This window comes from Colias croceus, chromosome 17 (genome assembly GCF_905220415.1).
Source record: "Colias croceus chromosome 17, ilColCroc2.1".
NCBI classification, from domain to species: domain Eukaryota; kingdom Metazoa; phylum Arthropoda; class Insecta; order Lepidoptera; family Pieridae; genus Colias; species Colias croceus.
This window is the reverse complement of record NC_059553.1, coordinates 465,249-486,260: the sequence shown is the minus strand read 5'-3', so window position 1 is coordinate 486,260 and position 21,012 is coordinate 465,249. Positions and strand designations below refer to the sequence as shown.

The window sequence follows — 21,012 nt, the reverse complement described above, 5'->3', positions numbered from 1 at the left end:
AAAGTCTGCTTAAGGTTGAAGTTATATGCGGTGAATATAGAGCATATTTCAAATATTTGTCATCTACTTTATTTATAAATTAGCCTCACATCACAACAGAGTATCAGAACCAGAATTTAACAAGTATAAACCTTGAACCTCCAGGGGGTTACCATAATGTCTTAAAGCAGTAGTATTGTTTCGAATGTGTGAAAGTGATGGCGCTATACGATCTATATAGCGCTGTCATCTTTCCACATTGGAAATAATACTGCTTAGCGTTGATTTTTCAATCCTTGGTTAATACTCATTCGTTGAATAAAGGTTGAATATCGTACTAAACTACCATTTCAAAAATGTATTCTTTGGCCATATTTGACAGTTTACAGGTGACATTTCAATATTATCGTGTAATACTGTGTGTAATTAGTCCATTGAAATGTTACATTTTTTTGGCCTAACCTTGCATTTTTTAGAGGACGCAATTTTATTTTTTGGATGTGTAGGGGGGTTCAATGTGAAGCTAAAACCAAGTTTGTGGGGTCACCACCCTTGTCCCACGGCCGCCATCTTGAAAATAGTGGTTGAAATGGTTTTTACGATATATCTCTTAAACTATTTATCTGATAAAAAAAAATGTTAATATTATTTGTTGCAAATTAAATTCTCTACAACTTTGGTCCAGTAACTTTTTGTCGTAGAACTATAAATAAAAAAAATTATAAGCGAAAATGTTCAGAAATTAGAGCTATTTAAATGTTTCGATAAAATTGTTTTTTATCATTTTACAAAGAAATGATATCAGACCATTTTTGTAGATTGTTTTTCGAGGAACAACTTTTACATACAACATTTTTTTTATTACGTCAATAGCTAAGGTTTTACAGCGCTCTGAAGTGAGTACTATTTTTCAGTACTCTTAACTATACATATATTGGCTATTGGCTCTTTTCCCATGCAGCACTGCAAGAACAAAACATTTCAGCCCTGCTTTTTGACGTAAAAAAAAACGTGCTTCCAGACTCTATCTACCTCCTGGGTGGTGGGGAAAAGAGTCAATAATTAATTATTAATAATATTGCAAAATTAATTATTAAAAATATTATAATAACAAAAAAAACAATTACTGATGACAAATAATTATTAGTACACACATAATATATGTATAACGTATAGCTAAGAGTACTGAAAAATAGTACTAATTTCGGAGCGCTTTAAAACCTTAGCTATTGACTTTATGAAAAAATGTTGTATGTAAAAGTTGTACCTCGAAAAAAAATCTACAAAAATGGTCTGATATCATTTCTTCGTAAAATGATAAAAAAAAGTTTTATTGAAAAATATAAATATCTCTATTATCTGAACATTTTCGCTTATAACTTTTTTATTTATAGTTCTACGACAAAAAGTTACAAGACCAAAATTGTAGAGAATTTAATTTGCAACAAATAATGTTAACAATTTTTTTTTATCAGATAAACAGTTTAAGAGATATATCGTATAAACCATATCTTCCGCTATTTTCAAGATGGCGGCCGTGGGTCAAGGGTGGCGACCCCACAAACTTGGTGATAGCTTCACACTAACCCCCTCTACACATCAAAAAAATAAAATTGCGTCCTCTAAGAAATGCAACCCCAAATGTAACTTTTCAATGGACTAAATATTTTATTGGACGGATAAGTTTTAACTATGGATTGAAAAATCGGTAAGGAGGCTGCTCTTACTAGCCAATATTCACGTATTAACCACCTCTACAGCAATGAGTCATTTTCTAGGAAACATTGCAATAGTTAGCAAATATTTTCATATTTCTGCTTCATTTACTTACATCCGTCGGATGCGAGCTCTATTTGTCAATGTTTGCCAAATCCTCTGTTGTTGAAGAATACGTAAATTAAATGCATCACGAGCAAAGGAATTTATAAAGAAAACGCTGTCACATAACTGCTTTAATCTTAGATACTAATAAAGCTGAAGAGTTTGTTTGTTGGAACGCGCTAATATCGGGAACTACTGGTCCTATTTGAAAAATAATTTCGGTGTTAAATAGCCCATTTATCGAATTTATTGAAGGTTAAGGCTATAATATATCATCACGCTAAGACCAACAGGAGCGGAACAATGCGGGTGAAACCGCGGGGCACATCTAGTATATAAATCCATTATCCACCACACTCACCAAGTGTGGGATAAGCAACGAAAAGATTAATATTTATTTTCATACAATATTTACTTATAGATATTTTTTTATATGCAATGTTAAGAATATAATATATATGTAGGTATATAATATATAATGTTATGATTGTACATAAAACAGAAAATTATCAGTCAACTTCATTTTTTACAAGTAAACTAGAGTTTTTATAACATTGTTATATAAAACGAGGTCATTATCTCAATTTTGGTCCAATTACCTGTATCAATTCTAAATTTATAGTCTAAGATCCCGCCGCGATTAGTGCGTTCACAGTTTTTTTGCTAAAACCAAACTTTTATGTATATATTTACAATTAGGAAAATATATATATCGACTAGGTTGCCAGTCAAAATTTGGCCGCAACTGGCAGATCAACGAACTGTTCAAATAATTAAAATTACAAATCATCGACTTAAATTTTGCGACATGCTTCTTTTTATTATCTGGGCAGTGGGTGAGAGGAGAAAGGATTTTTGGAAATTCTCATTAAATTTGTGAGTTTCGTACACGAAAAAATCAGTTATTGTTCAAATATGTATCAAATTACAAAATAAATATTTTTTTTTAATGCGATATGAATTATTATTATCAAAGGATTATAATTAATCGCGCTTTTTTTCATCAAAGAAAAGTTCTTTTTTATTTAAATTTGTCATTGACAAATGTAATTTTAAATTATGGAAAAACTGCCTGCCAACTAGGTAACTATATGTATGTGTAAAAAACATTATAATATTAAAAATGCGAAAGTAACTCTGTCTGTCTGTCTGTTACTCAATCACGCCTTAACTAATGAACCAATTTGCATGAAATTTTCTATAAAGATATTTTGATACCCGAGAAAGGACATAGGCTACTTTTTACCCCGGAATATAGGATAGGTTTTATCCCGGAAATCCCACGGAAACGGGAACTATGCGGATTTTTCTTTGACTGCGCGGGCGAAGCAGCGGGTGGAAAGCTAGTAGTAGTACTATTTATATACTTATTATATGGATTATGATCATGATAATAATATAGTTAGGTGTTATCATGTTTTTTTAATTTTTGGCGATATTTCCTCAATCAAATTATGTCTAGGCGCCTTGAGATAAATGAAAGACAAATATTTTTTGTTAAACGAATTATACCTGACGATAGATGTTAAGATAATAATCCGAAATAGCTGGATCAGTTTGATGAAATTGAGCCATAAATACGAGTAGGTATGTTTTTAAAACAATGAGAATCACAGTAAAATTTAAATGGTTTAACGTTTAAATATTTATTAATACGATAGATTATGTATATAATATACAATTAAAAATATAGGTAGGTACATGGACCTTTTTGTATACGTCCATGGGTAGGTAGTTATAATTTTTTGACGCGAGAAAATTGCGTTGCTAGTAATTAGCTATGTTTATAGAATGGCATACCTTATTGAAAACTTGGTCACGGACTTTAAAACATGGCACTGACCGAAAATATATGTACATGGCATACTAAAATGGCCGACCAATCCTAGCTAATGAATTTCATGTATGGATTGTGTGAATTTTATTGATTTTAGCTAAGCATATAGAGATTGGCACACATATACGAATATACCCACACGAAGATCGGTTTTCGCTAATGAATAAAGTTTATTAAGAGCTAAATGAGTAACAAAAATTTCCCGTTATATATTTATATTTTATACACGTTTCGCTCCCCCCCCCCTCTTTAATAAAAGTATTTTCCATCATTAAACCTACTAATTTCTATACTTTTAAGGATCTCTAAATATTATAATATTAAACCTGAACCAGCGTCATTCATGGTCATCGCAAATTATAGCATTATTTCCCACTAATGCGCTATTGGCCGCATAGTTGACATGTCTGATGTCACTAGAAAAATAAAAACATTAATTTACCGCGAAATAGTGCAATTTAAAGAGGCCCTCTAATTAATCGACTTTATTATCTGTACCAATAAATCAATTATCATTTTGACATGACATTTGTGACCTGCATACGTTTTAAATAATAATTAACGTTCACAATCCCCTGACTTGCCCCGGACTAACCGGAGCGGACTAGCGGAAAAATCAAAAAATATTAAATTTTTATTGCGTCTTGTTGTGTGCGACGATAAAAATATGTGTGTGAATAAAATTGTATGCGTATAGTCTGTTTTATAAATTGGCGCCAAATGGACTAAGAACGTGTTTTTTTTTATTGTGTCAGTTTTAAATTTGGAATGGAACGATGAAATGGTTGGCATTATTTTCTTTGATTGTGGCCAATTTGATAAAGGAGCCTAGTCCAGTGATTCGTGTTGATAGTGGTTTGCTTCGCGGCAGAATTAGTGATAACGGACAGTTTTATCAGTACTTTGGTATTCCGTACGGGACTGTTAATGAGAAGAATCGATTTCAAGTAAGTATTGTTTAATTGTATATTGAATTAAAGTGATGTGGTCGTGAAATGAAATATATAAAGCGATTTACGTTTGTGTTATTAAATTATTTATGTGATTAAACTATGATACTTATTTCTTGTAATATGAAAAAATTAAAAAAAAAATATTATTTCAAATTCAATTAATTTATTACGTACATTTGTCGTACTGTATCATTAATAAATTAACATGCACTTTAACACATTTTACATTTAACGCTCTTTGTAACATTTAATTCTCACAGCTTAACGTCATTACATTCAAAAATACTTAGTTAATTAAATACATACCTATTTAGACTTATTTACATTTATAGTGTGCATTGAATCGTTTTTTACAATAAAAGACATTATAATAAATTATACATAATGAATTTGCATTGCATAGATATATTTATAATCATAAGAATTTTCCGCGTATGTTAATTTACTATGTCATAGCACAAGTACAAAATCAGACTTCCTTGATATTTCAATGCCAGTCGTAACTAATGTCAAGGTGCGGAATATTGTTGATCTTGTTTATTTATATTATCTATAGTGTTTGTTATAAAATATTTAACTATACATACATACATTATAAGGATAAAATATAGTTTCGTTGTAATATACCTAGTTAATTGTTGTAGTTTTGTATGCGGAATATTCAAGTCATAAGGTGATTCTGCTTCTGAAAAATATTATAATAACATATAATAAATATAATATCATACATAAAATTTATTCTACTCGATAAGACCAAATTATAACACCTAAGTCTAAGAACTTGTGTATAATATAAAGATTTAGAATCCTTTTTCTGTACACTGCTTTCTATACAAGGATTTGAAATAATTACCATATTTTATAGATAACTACGCACTTAAAAAAACACTTTGATTATCGTCATGCTGTTAATATAAAAGACTACACCAATATATATGTTTTGACGTTAATCTATATGTATATTAATATCATGTTCTGTTTTTGTAAACAAATAGGGTAATTGCGCTGGTTTGCCGTCCAGCTTCTGTTTTCGTCCATTTGACTGACCTGCTACAATCACGTGCGTAAAACTTGAATACAAACCTACCTTCCCGCGCAAGTTTGCACTTTTTACGGTCCATAATGTTTAAGCAACAGTACTATCAACATTAAAATTTGATTTGACAAGAAGAGAGTTCAAAAAATTAACGTAAATGTGGCCGCTTCGCATACGTGCCTTGCAGATGTCATCGCGCGAGAGAAAAATTTGCCGGCGAGAAAAGTTCATGGTAAGGTAAATCACTGTTTTAGCTAGTTTACGTAATGTTTTTGGTACGTATGTTTATTTATAAGCATAATAAACGCAATTATAAGTGTTTATCATACATTTTTATAATACTCTTCGAAATATTAAGTGGACGGATACTAGGTTACCAAATTCTCAAAATATTTGGTTTTCGTCCAAGTGGACGGAAACTCAAACAGCTACGTGAATATTTGTTAGGGTCATTTTACTTTATCGGACCTTTAAAATACTGAATAGTTTCTCCCGAAGTGATCTTTATTGCTATTAGTTTAGTTTTTTTGGTTTCCGTCCACTGCTATGTCAGTGCTGCCAAAATAAAAAAATATTTAAAGAAGTGGACGAAAACTAAATTTAGCTTTAAATGTTTTAGTTTTCGTCCATGAATGAGTATTGGAGTATCCAAAAATTAAATATAGCCATTCTTTTGCATTACTTTTCGTCTATTTTTACGTATTGAAAAGTTTTCTTTTCAGTATCTTCCTTATAAATAATTGGTGAGGGCCAGAGTGTTGTAGGTACCTAATATTGCATTCATTCAGTCATGTATCATTCTCCTTATGTGAAGTAGAGTCAATTATTCGTAGCATAAATGGGGGTAGGTCAGACATAATACACTGTATTTTTCTTGATTATCATTCACTTGAGTATCAGCTTTTAGTCTAGGTCTGTTTTGCCAATGCAGTATTTTTTTATTATACTTACTCAACGTATCCTCAGAAAGATCTTATTGTTTTTAGATGGCCTCGAAGGAGTCTAAGAAATCTAGAAAAAAAAGACGCTGCGTACACTGAAGATTCTGTGGCTAAAACTTATTATTATGGCTGTGTGTTTATAGTACGTTTCATTTGATAAACAAAGTAGGGTCATTGCGCTGGTTTTCGTCCAATTATAGGAGTTGCCAACTTTGTGATACGAAATAAATATTTTGGAGCACCCTTCCTTAAACATATAATATTTTTTTTAAGTCCTTATATAGTCTTCTTTAAGATAATATTAAGGGAAAATAAATCATTTTGATGTATCTTTTTATTTAAATTATTTTCTGCAAAAGTAGGGTAAATGCTAGTTTTCGTCCAAAAAAACTGGTTTTCGTCCTAGTGTAAGCTAGTTTTCGACCACCGTGTAGAAAAAGGAGGGTAGGTCAACTATTAAGTTAAAAATCAATTACAGGTAAATATATACGTTTATTTAATTAACATTACAATTTCTCACTACCTTACAGGTTTAGTTTTACTTGTGGTTTTAATAATAATAATCAATATAACTAGTCAACACTGAGATCTATGTAGCACTTGGCAGTCCTTAAAGGCGTTAGTGATGACTGTATAATCATTCGTAATAAAGAAAGGAATGCGTTCCTTACAATGTAAATTAAACAAGTAATAATTACAGGACTAAGAAATAACATCAAAAAACAGAAATATTCATTCTAACAACAAAAATTTTCATTCTAATACTTTGTTTATCAAATGAAACGTATTATACCTACACACACAGCCATAATACAGTGTATTATGATTTATGTCTGACCTACCCCCATTTATGCTACGAATAATTGACTCTACTTCACACATTAGGTACCTACAACACTCTGGCCCTCAGCAATTATTTATAAGGAAGATACTGAATAGAAAACTTTTCAATACTTACGTAAAAATAGATGAAAAGTAATGCAAAAGAATAGCTATATTTAATTTTTGTCTACTCCAATACTCATTCATGGAGGAAAACTAAAACATTTAAAGCTAAATTTAGTTTTCGTCCACTTCTTTAAATATTTTTTTATTTTGGCAGCACTGACATAGCAGTGGACGGAAACCAAAAAAACTAAACTAATAGCAATAAAGATCACTTCGGGAGAAACTATTCAGTATTTTAAAGGTCCGATAAAGTAAAATGACCCTAACAAATATTCACGTAGCTGTTTGAGTTTCCGTCCACTTGGACGAAAACCAAATATTTTGATAATTTGGTAACCTAGTATCCGTCCACTTAATATCTCGAAGAGTATTATAAAAAAGTATGATAAACACTTATAATTGCGTTTATTATGCTTAGAATTAAACATACGTACCAAAAACATTACGTAAACTAGCTAAAACAGTGATTTACCTTACCATGAACTTTTCTCGCCGGCAAATTTTTCTCTCGCGCGATGACATCTGCAAGGCACGTATGCGAAGCGGCCACTTTTACGTTAATTTTTTGAACTCTCTTCTTGTCAAATCAAATTTTCATGTTGATAGTACTGTTGCTTAAACATTATGGACCGTAAAAAGTGCAAACTTGCGCGGGAAGGTAGGTTTGTATTCAAGTTTTACGCACGTGATTGTAGCAGGTCAGTCAAATGGACGAAAACAGAAGCTGGACGGCAAACCAGCGCAATTACCCTATTAGAATGAAAATTTTTGTTGTTAGAATGAATATTTCTGTTTTTTGATGTTATTTCTTAGTCCTGTAATTATTACTTGTTTCATTTACATTGTAAGGAACGCATTCCTTTCTTTATTACGAATGATTATACAGTCATCACTAACGCCTATAAGGACTGCCAGATCTACATAGATCTCAGTGTTGACTAGTTATATTGATTATTATTAGTAAAACCACAAGTAAAACTAAACCTGTAAGGTAGTGAGAAATTGTAATGTTAATTAAATAAACGTATATATTTACCTGTAATTGATTTTTAACTTAATAGTTGACCTACCCTCCTTTTTCTACACGGTGGTCGAAAACTAGCTTACACTAGGACGAAAACCAGATTTTTTGGACGAAAACTAGCATTTACCCTACTTTTGCAGAAAAAAAATTAAATAAAAAGATACATCAAAATGATTTATTTTCCCTTAATATTATCTTAAAGAAGACTATATAAGGACTTAAAAAAAAAATTATATGTTTAAGGAAGGGTGCTCCAAAATATTTATTTCGTATCACAAAGTTGGCAACTCCTATAATTGGACGAAAACCAGCGCAATGACCCTACTAGGCTAAAAAAATATAATTTCGTGGTTCACTTTGCCCTCGTCGGAAACTGCTGGACTGATTAGGTACGATTTTTTTTATATTTGATGGATTGGGATAAGTTTCAAAACAGGGACAGAAAAAGATGTCTATATAAAATTTTATTTTTATTTCTATTATAATATACGCACATTGATAATAATTAAATTCAATCACCATGTTTACAAAATTACAATGAACGTCATAATAACTGTTCAAATATTCATAATATTATTATTGTTTATTCAAGACATAAGGTCAAGCCAAATGTCATATTCAATTGCTGGTATTTGTTTTTTTTTTCAACCATTCCTTAGGTAAAATGTGCTTGAATGGCAATTTTTTTTTTCTGATAATGACATATATTATAAAACGTTTATAACGTTATAATAATTATATTATCGTTATTTGATGAATAGAGTTAACTAGACTCAAAAATAATTTCCAGGCGCCGCTGCCCGCACCAAAATGGGACGGAATCTTCGAAGCCATCAACGAGAATTGCAGATGTTCACAGAAAATGATCGGCCCCTTAGTCGCTGGCCAAACCGACTGCTTGAAGCTCAACATCTACACCCCCATCACTGCAAAGAATAACAAACTTCCCGTGATGGTCTATATCCATGGAGGCAGCTTCTTCGAAGGCACTGGCACCGCCTTCCTCTATGGCCCTGATTTCTTCGTTGAAAGAGACGTCATATTTGTTGGCATCAACTACAGACTTAACGTTGAAGGATTTCTTTGTTTAGGCATCAAGGAAGCGCCAGGAAATGCTGGTTTAAAAGACCAAAGCGCGGCATTAAGTTGGATTAAGAAAAACATCGCTGCGTTTGGCGGAGACCCTGATAATGTCACTCTTTTCGGTGAAAGCGCTGGGGCTGTGTCTGTCTCCTATCATATTATTTCCCCACTATCAAAGGGTCTCTTCCAAAGAGCTATTATTCAAAGTGGTTCGACCTTAGCTCCTTGGAGTCTCCAGCACGATCCTATCAAGACTGCGAGTAGTTTAGCTAAGGAATTCGGATATAATGGAAGTGACCCTTTTGAAATTTATAAAGTATTATCAAGGAGATCAGTTGAGGATTTAATTGGAAAACTGAAAAACGAAAGACCGAAGACTTTAATCACATCTGAGATACTCTTTACACCCTGCGTCGAAAAGGAAATAAATGGTGTTGATGCCATGATTACAGAGTATCCAGGCGACATAATTAGTTCAGGAAATTATACCAAAGTACCCATGATAGTAGGATATAACGATCGTGAAGGAATATATTTCGTATCTTCAGATTTCGGTACGACTTTAACGCAAACACCGAAAGACATTCTCAAGGAAGATTTGGAATTTCCCTCTGAGTGGAACAAAAACAAAACTGTTGAAGAAATGAACGAGTATTATTTCGCATCGGGGAGGAAGGATTTAATTATGGATATGGTTAATTTATATTCGGATCTGCATTTTAAATATCCAGCGGTGATTGAATCAGAGCTGTACGCGAAAACGAACGACCGGCCGATGTATTATTATCTGTTTAAATACAGTGGGTTTATAAATAACGCCAAGTTTATATCCCAGTTTGTTTTTACGAAGGGAGCATCTCACGGAGATGAGTTGTTCTACATGTTCAAGCCGCATACTTTCCCTTTGCCAACCAGATATTTTGAGCTCAAAATGATTGAGCGGATGGTCACACTGTGGACAAACTTCGCTAAGTACGGGTATGTATTATGTATAAACAATGTTTGTAAATAAGGATATCGGATTTTAGTAGTTAGAATAGACTTTCAGCTATATAGTTGACACCGTAGCAAGTATTAAAGTATTTTAATCATACAATTACATACAATTTTGTAGAATGTACAACACAAAATTGTGAGAACTGGTGCTATATGAGATTTTAAATGTTTAGTTTATAATCATTTTTTCCTGTTATAATTATTTATGCACGCACATTGAAACAAAACTTTTTTAAATAGGTATAAAGCAGAATCTTTTTTTTTTCCTCTTTTTTTCAACGTTTTTTGCACTCAAAGCATGCGTGATCACATCACTGACTTTAATTATCTTGTTTTTACGTCAATTATCATGTAAATACATAATCTTGAAATTCATTATACACTACAAACAAAATATGTCTTCATAAATGTTACCGGAAATATGTTAAATCTATACAATTAAATTTATACAATTCCGAAGCTATTAAGGATAAGTATAAAATATTTATTATAAAAATATTACCTATATTAAATACATAGGTATACATATCCAGGGAAATCCATTTACTAGGAATTGTACAGAATGACGGATTTCATACATTTCCGTTAACATTACTACTACAACGACGTTAACGAAATCAAAAAAATTTACATCTAGGTACTGCATATTATTGCTTATTTATTTACTTTTTCATCTACTGCATGTAAATACATCAATAGAACTTAACCTAAGTAATTTTTAAATATGCATCGATTATTCGATATTTTTAGATTATTAGACGAAACTTTTTTTAATATTGAACCCAAAACTTCTTTAAACATTACTTACCTATACTAATTCAGAGTTATAAAAATAGATACAATGGATATGCCTGTCCAAAACTTACAATAACCAATAACATCTCTACATTTAACAAATCTTAATCGCGTTCCACTACATGTAGCCTGTAGGTATGATAAAAACATTCGATAAATCTGCACTGTAACAAAACTAACAATACAATAACATCGCAACTCAAGGAGTGACCACTCTAAAAAACTCGAGAAAGACAATCATAATATTATAGGTACTGCATATAAATATATGCTCCAATTCTGCATTATAGTAATACAACGCAAAGCAAGCACCACTCTAAAAACATATAAGTAAGACGATATACACAGAGGAAGGATATCCAATATTTGCAGTCCACTTTTAACTGAAACGTGCTGTTGCGTAAAAAAAAGCAAATTATTAAGCATGGTCCATTTAACACGCCGCTCACGTTTTCGTTATAATATCGCAATTTTATTTACGGGAATGTAATATCATTTGTATGGGAAATCACGGATTCCACGAGCTTCATTGGCACGCATTAATTTATTGATTACCGTCGCTTGGGGCTTGTGATTGATTCGCTTTATGATTATTGTTTTGCTCTCTGTTATGGAAGGAAATAATCAGGATCGTGATAGCTAAGAAATATTTACTGCTTCAATAAAAACACTTATTGGATGTATCGCAACATCATCTAGTCGTAAAAAAGTTAAGCTTGCACTATTTTGAATAGTATAACTGATAAACGCAAGATTTATTCACTTTTGTGAATACAAATATAAAAATTTACACCTATATTTCTAAGTCTGTCTAAGAAGCAGGTAAATGCCAATCCAAACTATAACCATGACAAGAATAGTAGAATTTAAAATTACATAAATTTTAGAGCATATAGATTGTAACATGCATTTATTAAACACATACCTACTAGATAGATTTTAGAACAATAGAAAATAGAAATGTTTTAGAGTTATGCGCTTACCAACACATTTTGCGATTCATTTTTATATATAAGACTAGCGGTCCGCCCCGGCTTCGCCCGTGGTACATGTTTACGTTTTCTCTACATAAGATCCATCCTCGTACTTCAAGGAATATAATAAAAAAAGAATTATCGAAATCGGTTCAGCCGTTCTCGAGTTATGCGCTTACCAACACATTTTGCGATTCATTTTTATATTATTCATATTTATTATTTTATAAAACATTAATGTATCTATCCTCTCTTCCAGAGACCCTACTCCCTCCACAACCAAACTGCTGCCAGTAAAATGGAAGCCCAGCAGATCTTGGAACCCAACAGCTCTGGTTATCGACCACCACATCACCACGGCTCCCATGTGGGACGAAGGTTCTGTCAGATTCTGGAACAAAACTTATAACAAATATAGAAGAAGGAATTACGGGTTCAACTGAAAGTCCAGAAATTTCTGGAAGATTCAATTTCTAGGTGAAGATAGCGTCTTGAGTATTTGGAAACTGCGTCTTGAGTATTTGGAAATAAAATATGCTTCAGAACAAGCAATGTATCAAGAAGTCTCGATATTTTTCCATTATGAACGATCATGTGGTTTATGGTGTAATTAAGGTGGAATGTTTCTAGTTATTCTATTATTTATCAGACGATTAATACCAAAGAATCAATGAGTAATAATAAATAATTGTAATTTATTTTGTAGTTTTTTTATTTTTATTTATACCCTTGAACTCGAAATGTTTTGACCTAATATGAATTAAGTACCTAAGTAATATTATTGACAAAATTTTAGCATTATATTTATAAAAAATAATTAACTAGTTCATTAGCCTTTATATGCTAACTAGCTTTCCGCCCGCGGCTTCGCCCGCGTTTTTAAAGAAAAATCCGCATAGTTCCCGTTCCCGTGGGATTTCCGGGATAAAATCTATCCTATTTCCAAGTTACCCTCTATATGTATGCTAAATTTCATTGTAATCGGTTCAGTAGTATTTGCGTGAAAGAGTAACAAACACATACACACACACACCCACATCCTCACAAACTTTCGCATTTATAATATTAGTAGGATTCTAAACAGTCACTTAAGACTGTATGCAAAGCCACAGATTGAGTAAGTTACTACATAAAACTAAATTTACGTAAGTATTTTTATCCTGAACTTAAATTTTCCCAGAACCCATCTTGAACCTAAATTTTCATAACTTTTTGTTAGTTTTAGTACATATTTATTTTACAAGTACACCTACTTATACAGTTTACTTTACACAATAATATGTAGATAATACTCTGTCTTTTGCAGATATCTTATTATTAACGCACCTGCAGTCTCCTATTTTTCACAATCTTAAAAAGGCTGGAAAACTTCACTACTTTATGGTTGCAATATCCTCGTGTTATTATTGAAGCAAAAAGGTCTTTATTATAACACATAAAAAGTCTAAATGTAGAATAAACAATTACTGAAGATAATTAAATATAAAATGGCAAAGAAATTAAATAAATATGATATTATCATGAAAATGTTCCCATTTATGTTTCAGCTAGACACGTATTTATTTAGGTCTGACAGTCCTTTACCGTTATTTAAATATCATTTAGATGAGTTTCACTTTAATATTTCTCGCAAATATTCATATTTTACTTGAAATGTCTATTCTACGAATAAAATCAAACAAGTTGTGTACATTGGACATATTTTTGTATTGAAATTCATGAAAACTTGCTATATTTTGTTACGCCAAATAATTTACTTAATTTAGTCAAATCATGCTGAAATCTGAATAAAAACACAAACAAGAATAATATAAAATCTACAAGTTTGTTTTACAAATTAAATTCTCAGTACTTAATTTAAAATAGTAATTTGGGTACATCAACCCTGTTAAAAACAAATTAATAGGATCAACAACACAATATTATATTTTCATACTTTAAAAGAACTTTAATCTTCTATATTTCTTATTACAATATCAATTTATTCCATTGCTTAACTTCACTTGTTTGTATTATCGAAAAGTACACAAATTGCAAAGCGCGATATTAAAGGTTCACAAAAACTTGTAAATGAACAGAAAGACAAGCAAGAAGTGAGAACTGTCTGTTTGTCAGTTGCATTCAATACAAGTTTGCAACTCTTCGTGGAACAAAAATTTCAACGTTGCTTTGTTTGCACGCGAAATGCGGGTTTATTTGAAACAGAATTATTAACATTGTGACTGTATGATTTTAAAATATACTTATGTGTTATAGATATTTTTGATGTTTAGGATAATTTCTGCTGATATGTACTACTATTTAAAGTTTTTTTGAGGTAACACGGATACCTAATTTTAAATGTGTTTGTCATGGGATCGTTTCAAGAACAACAAAATAGGAAATATAAAATTTAGGATGTGATTTATAGAAATAGTTTTTGTTCAGTTAGATTAGATTAATATATTATATGTTGAAAATTTAAAAATTTAACGAAAGGACTACCAATATAGAGCCAGAGCGATGATAAAAATAAAAATTTGTTCCTAGAATCAAACCGATTCAGAATTTATATTCGCTTCAAATACAAAATTGTATTTTATTTAAAAATACACACCCTAATATAAAAACGAGAAAAAGTACCCTTTTACTTAAACTAGTGTAGGTACATGAAAATAATTAAAAAACACAACAGTTTATCGCAAATTCTCAAAGACAGCGTGAAAGCCTAACGACGAGATAACTCCACAATTAAAAGGCCGGGCAAGTTCTACCCATTTGCATGTTTGCCCAGTTTATAACAATTAGCCCGCTTCCCGGGTATTTTTCTTTATTACCCGGATTACCCCTCTCCCCCCTGCGTCTCCCTGCACCCCCCTGGCCCGGCCCGGCCTGCACTTTGCCACCTTAATTACATTTTATAACGAATTGCTGCTTGACGCGATTGTTGCAGTTTTACTCACATTTTCCGTCGAGAAATAACTGCGTATTTCCGAGGAAAACAGAATTAAAAGCTTTGCTCATTTGGTTTTATTGCTGCGCATTTCAAGTACGTTTAGCAGATTAAAAAAGGTTTTAAGAGATACTCTATATGCCTTTACGACACATGTAGGACTCGTTCTGCGGCTTGCTTTGAATTCTGTTTAGATATTTTCCTGACATTTTTTCATATACTTAGTTCCATAATAAATTCACATAGATTAGCAACAGTACTTAATTTTGGAACTTTTTATCAGACGATCAGACGCTATGGCACTGATCTAAATTTACCTTTTATGCTCGTACGTGAGATGATATTTTTACAAAAGGTAATGAAATAACATCTTGTAGTACAAAGTAAGTAGAGATGTTAAGAGGTAGTAAAATTACGAAACGCAGAGACAAGATCTTTCGCCACAAGCAATCGAAAGCTTGCAAAAACTAATGTCCATACTGTGTTCATACGTTTTGCTATAACGTCTTATCTTATGTGCGTTAGAAAAGTGATGGAAATTCATCTAAAATATTATTTCCTGGTTGTGATTTTTAGTGTAGAATTATTTCTAAGTCTTTAATATGGTCGATTCTGTGAATTTAACCATGATTTTTAAGCGATAAGAAGAAGATAATATTGCAAGTTACCTATTTAAATATTGAGTGCATTTTACCAAATTATAGGATTACCAAAACTTATATAAATCTATTTTTTCATGTTTACCACAGCCAATGCTTTAAGAAGTGAATTTATTACATATGCGTATGTTGAAATTCTAAGTACCTAGGTAGGTACTTAAACTCAGAACGTAAAGGTGTGTAAAAAAATAGTTCATAAATACGTAGAAGATGAATATTCTAAATGCATTTGAATGGTTAATATTATGTGGCACAGTGCATACTTTGTTAACGCCCGTCGTGGAGATCAGTCAAGGCAAACTGCAAGGTTTGAGGAGCGTGTTCGGACAAAACCGGTATTATAACATACCTTTCGCAGTGGCTGATAGATTTCAGGTAATATCCTTTAATAATTTACAATCTGAAAACTATTTCCTGTCAAATGTGTATTATTTCTAAGCAAACATCACGATGTCTTTCACTCGATTTAAGCTGCGTAAATTTTTACTAATCATTATAACTTGTAAAAGTTGAAAGTATCATCTATTGAAATTTGAAAAGAATAAGCAATGAATGAATATACTTAATTTGTAACAAAAAAATTAAGATTACAAAGTTATATCGTTTTATTTCACTAGTAACATTTCCTTTTAGAAACCCAAAAGACCACCCAATTGGAAGGGCATCTTTAAAGCCATTTATCGCAGTCCATCACTAAAATGTCCACAATGGAGAGCTTCTACTTTAGTAGGCGTAGAAGATTGTCTTCTCCTCGATGTTTACACACCAGAATGGACAAAACCTGGTGTAAAACTTCCTGTCATGATATATTTCCATGGAGGAGCGTACTACATGGGTGCCAAGAATTTATACGATCCAGAATTTTTAGTAGTCAAAAATGTTATTGTGGTCACTGCTAATTATAGGCTCGGTGTCCTTGGTTTTCTTTGTTTAAACGATATATCCAACCTTGGTCTTTGGGACCAAGTAGCCGCGTTGAAATGGATACAAAGTAATATAGTTGGGTTTGGTGGTGACGAAGAAAATGTGACTATTTGTGGAGAGAGTGCAGGAGCCAGCTCAGCGTCATTTCACATGGTTTCGAAAGCAAGTAAAGGTCTATTTCATAAAGCAATTTTAATGAGTGGCACAGCGCTGTCAGCTTGGGCTTTTAATGTAGAACCTGTTGGGCCAACCTTCGAAGACGCTAGAAGAATTGCACCAGTACAATCTGGTGAAGATGTTATAAAACTTTTTACCAAAATACCGCTTAGAACATTAATAAAGGCAACCAAAGATACATCAGTAAACCCTAGATATTTTAAGTATTCGCCGTGCGTTGATGCCAATTCTTCAGAACCATTCTTCATCGATGCTCCTTACAATATAATTAAATCTAGGAACTTTAATCATGTGCCTGTTATGATGGGATACACTGAGTCCGAAGGATCATACTTTTATGGCTTATTAAATGAAGGGTCAGTTAGAAATTTGAATGAAAATTTCGATGATATGATTCCATGCCTATTTACCTGGTGTTCTGACAACGAAAGAAGAGAAATAGCCAAATCATTACGCACCCATTACTTTGATTCTGGAAATATAACTATAAATTCCGTTAACAGTTTAGTAAAGTATTATTCGGATTGGGTTGCATATGCTGCTATAGCTGCATTTTCAAGGGTATTAACTAAATTTTCTAATCAACCAGTTTATAATTATTTATTCAGCTATGAAGGAGACAGAGAATTTGCTAGATTTTTCGTATCACATCTAAAAGGACCAGTCCATGGAGGGGAACTATTTTATATATTCAAACCTTTTGGCATCTCAATGATACTTTCTGCAAGGGATAGAAGATTTATCGACAAATTAACTACCATGATTGCCAATTTTATGAAATATGGGTAAGATTATTTGAATATTCCCATTACCTATGCATCTATAGTCATTATGTTAATTTAAATTTATTTGTCATTCTCGCAAAAATTGCATCTTTATTTTGTTATATGGGTAAAATGCATGAAAAGGTAATATTCAATATTAAAGAGTGTCTCAGTATTGCATAATATGATGTTATTTTAATAACTTTCAACGAATAAAAAAGGCAACACATATCTTGTACACCATTTATAAAATTCCTTGGTTAACATTACGTCATTTTTTCCACAGAAATCCAACACCAAAAAGCACAAAGTATCTTCCTTTACAATGGCCACGAGCTACTTCAAACTCTTCTAACATCATGGTGCTTGACAAGCAACCAGTTGTGATAGATCAACCGTATGAACGTCACAGAGGAGACTTCTTTTTGAGCCTGCTTTGTAAATATGGCCTGGCTGGGTATGTCCCCTGTGACAGTGCTCAAATGTGCACGCCTCGGTAGAATGTTTAACCTAGATATTACCTAAGATAGAAGTGTACTAATTAATGTAGAATATTTATTGTTCCGTGAAACTTAGTAAAAAAAAGAGAAAAAACAAACACTTGAAAATAAAACATTTCATAAATTTTTTGTTTTATTTATCCTTATGTACATCACATTTAAAGGCACATTGTTCGCAATTGTACACAATAATATCTATCTAATCTAAACTTACATTTATACAGAACTGCCTTCATTAATAATCGGTACAAAGAACAGACTGTAATGTAAAACAACCGAGTAGGTAATATCAAGTACACTCCCAAGAGATGTCTCTTGAAATAAGGCAAAATGTTATTGATAAATCCGAGCTCAATATATCACAGAAATATCACAGAAACAAACAATCGTGGAATAAAATAAGCTCTGGCCGCAAACAGCCCGCGGGAACTTTATAAATATGCAGATCAAATATTAAAAGAGCCGCAAGTTGTGAAAAGACGAGACGTTTTGTACAATACGATGCGATGGAATATAAATTGTTTGCAAGTTAATAAAGTCGATAGGAAATAGAAATGAACATGTACCGAGTAAAGGCTACTAATTGAAGTAGACATTGAAAGGTAGAAAGAAAGGTTTGGCTAGATTTTTAGTGTTTCAGGTGCAGAGTTTAAAATTCCTCAAATAGAATTTATTGATATAAAAATTATTTCTTGATAAATATAGTGTAGTGCAACAGCGTATCCTAATACCAATATCCGTAGTATATTATTATTAGTCTGTGCCAATATCGATCCTTTATGCCGTAGCATATAATACCTATCATATATTTTCTATAAAATGCCTAATTTTTAAATTTAAGTGTTTAAAAAAATATGTATTAATTACCTAGTCAAAATGATATATCATTAGAATGAAAATACTACCTACGACCATTATATTCATGTATCACAACAGAAAATTTCCATTGAAACCGTTATTTTCCTAATAGATTGCATATTCTTTTCAATATAAATGTTTCCAGTCCGCCCATAAGTGCAGTGCATCCTTCAACATAAATATTGTATGTTTTCATTCAATTTCTAGCGGTAGCCAGCGGACACAGCACACATCTTCTTGTATAGGTATATCGGTAGAAAAATCTGCCATTCTCTGGATATAAAATTTTAGGGTGTACAATTTTTATTCAGTTTTTAAACATGGGAACGTGGAACGTGCTTGCTGTGTTTTTAAGATATCACCGGTAATAATTTAAGGTCCATACTAAAGTTGTAAAGAACGTTATGCCTACGCCTACATTAATAAAAAATATAAATTATTCAACTTCCCGTATGCACAATTTACCTATCATGCCTAGCAATTCGTATACCTAATTGAATAATATTTTTATCTTTAAAGTTTATTACTGTTCTGTTACAGAGATTTATGTATTTATCATAACGACAGTTTGCCATTATTATTGTAGAACTAAATAGTTAATTCATATTTAAATATAAATAATCTTTTTAAAATTTCAATAAAATCAAGTTCTTTAACAAATCACCATGCAAGACAATCGGATCATTAATAATTCCGAACCATATAGCATTTTCCGGTCTATAATTTGGTTCGTAGGTATTCCAATCACCTATTTTTATTGAGCCGTTCCCCAATAATTTTTGACAATTATCATAATTATTCAATGATTCGTTATCTATGGACTGCCGGGCTCCCGATTTTAATAAAAAGACTATAATTTACAATTCAAGGGGATAAAATTTGCGTTCGCTTATATTATTTCAAATTTAATGTTATGCTTTCAAAGGGGAGATTGTTTCATTGTAAAGGTAGCTAAACGCTTTTAGGCAACAAGCTGAACAGTCCAATCATAGTTAACATCAAAATCATAGTTAAATTTATATTTAAGAATTTAAAATAGGTATTAATTTTTAGTCTCCACCGGAAATAAAAGCCTGGAGTTGTAACATTAACTAATGTACCATGGAAGCGGCCAAATGTTGTCTTGCTTTCAGAATATTACTTGCTGCTGCTTTCTTCTTACCAAACTTTTCTCTGATTACTCATTTGCCGATCAGCGATAGAGATATAAAATGTACCTATATCTATATTAAAAAAGCGTATGTTAACGCTGAAGAGTATTTGTTTGTTTGAATGCGCTTAAATCTGGAAACATCTCGACAGATTTAAAAAATCTTTCAAATTTGTATAAAATCCGTGCATAATATCGCCGTCCCCGAAGAATAAAATGATAATCGCCATTACCATAGTTTTATTGTTTTTCGATATTTGAAGCCTACGTAGACATACAATTTTTTTTGTATTTTTTCTCCTGTAATCCACAAAGTTATAAGATATTACAATAATATTCACTGCTTTTTCCCACAACATATTCGTACTAGAAAAAAAAGATAGTACTATGATAGCGAAAAAGTTTCTTCACTCTTTATGTGGTAATAACTTTTACAATAATATTCTCGGAAGAAAGAAACGGCGAAATAATGACGAACGCCTATTATCATTTTATTTTCGTAAAAATATGTTTTGGCGCCATACGTATGACCATGTACATTATGATCACGATGATGATCAGGAAGACTGATTTTTATTACTTTTTATCGTCTTCATTTTTTGTGTAATAATAGTTGATTACTCTAATATTGTTTAAAAAAAAAACAGAATAAAAGTTCATT

At 31.8% G+C, this 21,012-nt stretch overlaps 1 protein-coding gene across 1 annotated transcript; it reads left to right on the top strand.

Moving 5' to 3' along the window:
* Window positions 1–4,010: 4,010 nt before the first annotated feature.
* Window positions 4,011–18,467, top strand: LOC123699375. The gene is made up of 6 exons (XM_045646314.1): window positions 4,011–4,584; window positions 9,330–10,600; window positions 12,647–12,820; window positions 16,242–16,353; window positions 16,612–17,864; window positions 18,130–18,467. Exons 1-6 carry the CDS (start codon window positions 4,414–4,416, stop codon window positions 18,341–18,343), a joined length of 3,195 nt encoding a protein of 1,064 aa, XP_045502270.1. The 5' UTR covers window positions 4,011–4,413; the 3' UTR covers window positions 18,344–18,467.
* The last annotated feature ends 2,545 nt before the right edge of the window (window positions 18,468–21,012 follow it).

Bases quoted from the DNA above. Each gene is read 5' to 3' on its own strand.
- LOC123699375 (XM_045646314.1), top strand. From the start codon at position 4,414: ATGAAATGGTTGGCATTATTTTCTTTGATTGTGGCCAATTTGATAAAG. The intron at 16,354-16,611 runs GTAATATCCTTT...ATTTCCTTTTAG, and splicing joins CAGTGGCTGATAGATTTCAG to AAACCCAAAAGACCACCCAA. The intron at 17,865-18,129 runs GTAAGATTATTT...TTTTTTCCACAG, and splicing joins GCCAATTTTATGAAATATGG to AAATCCAACACCAAAAAGCA.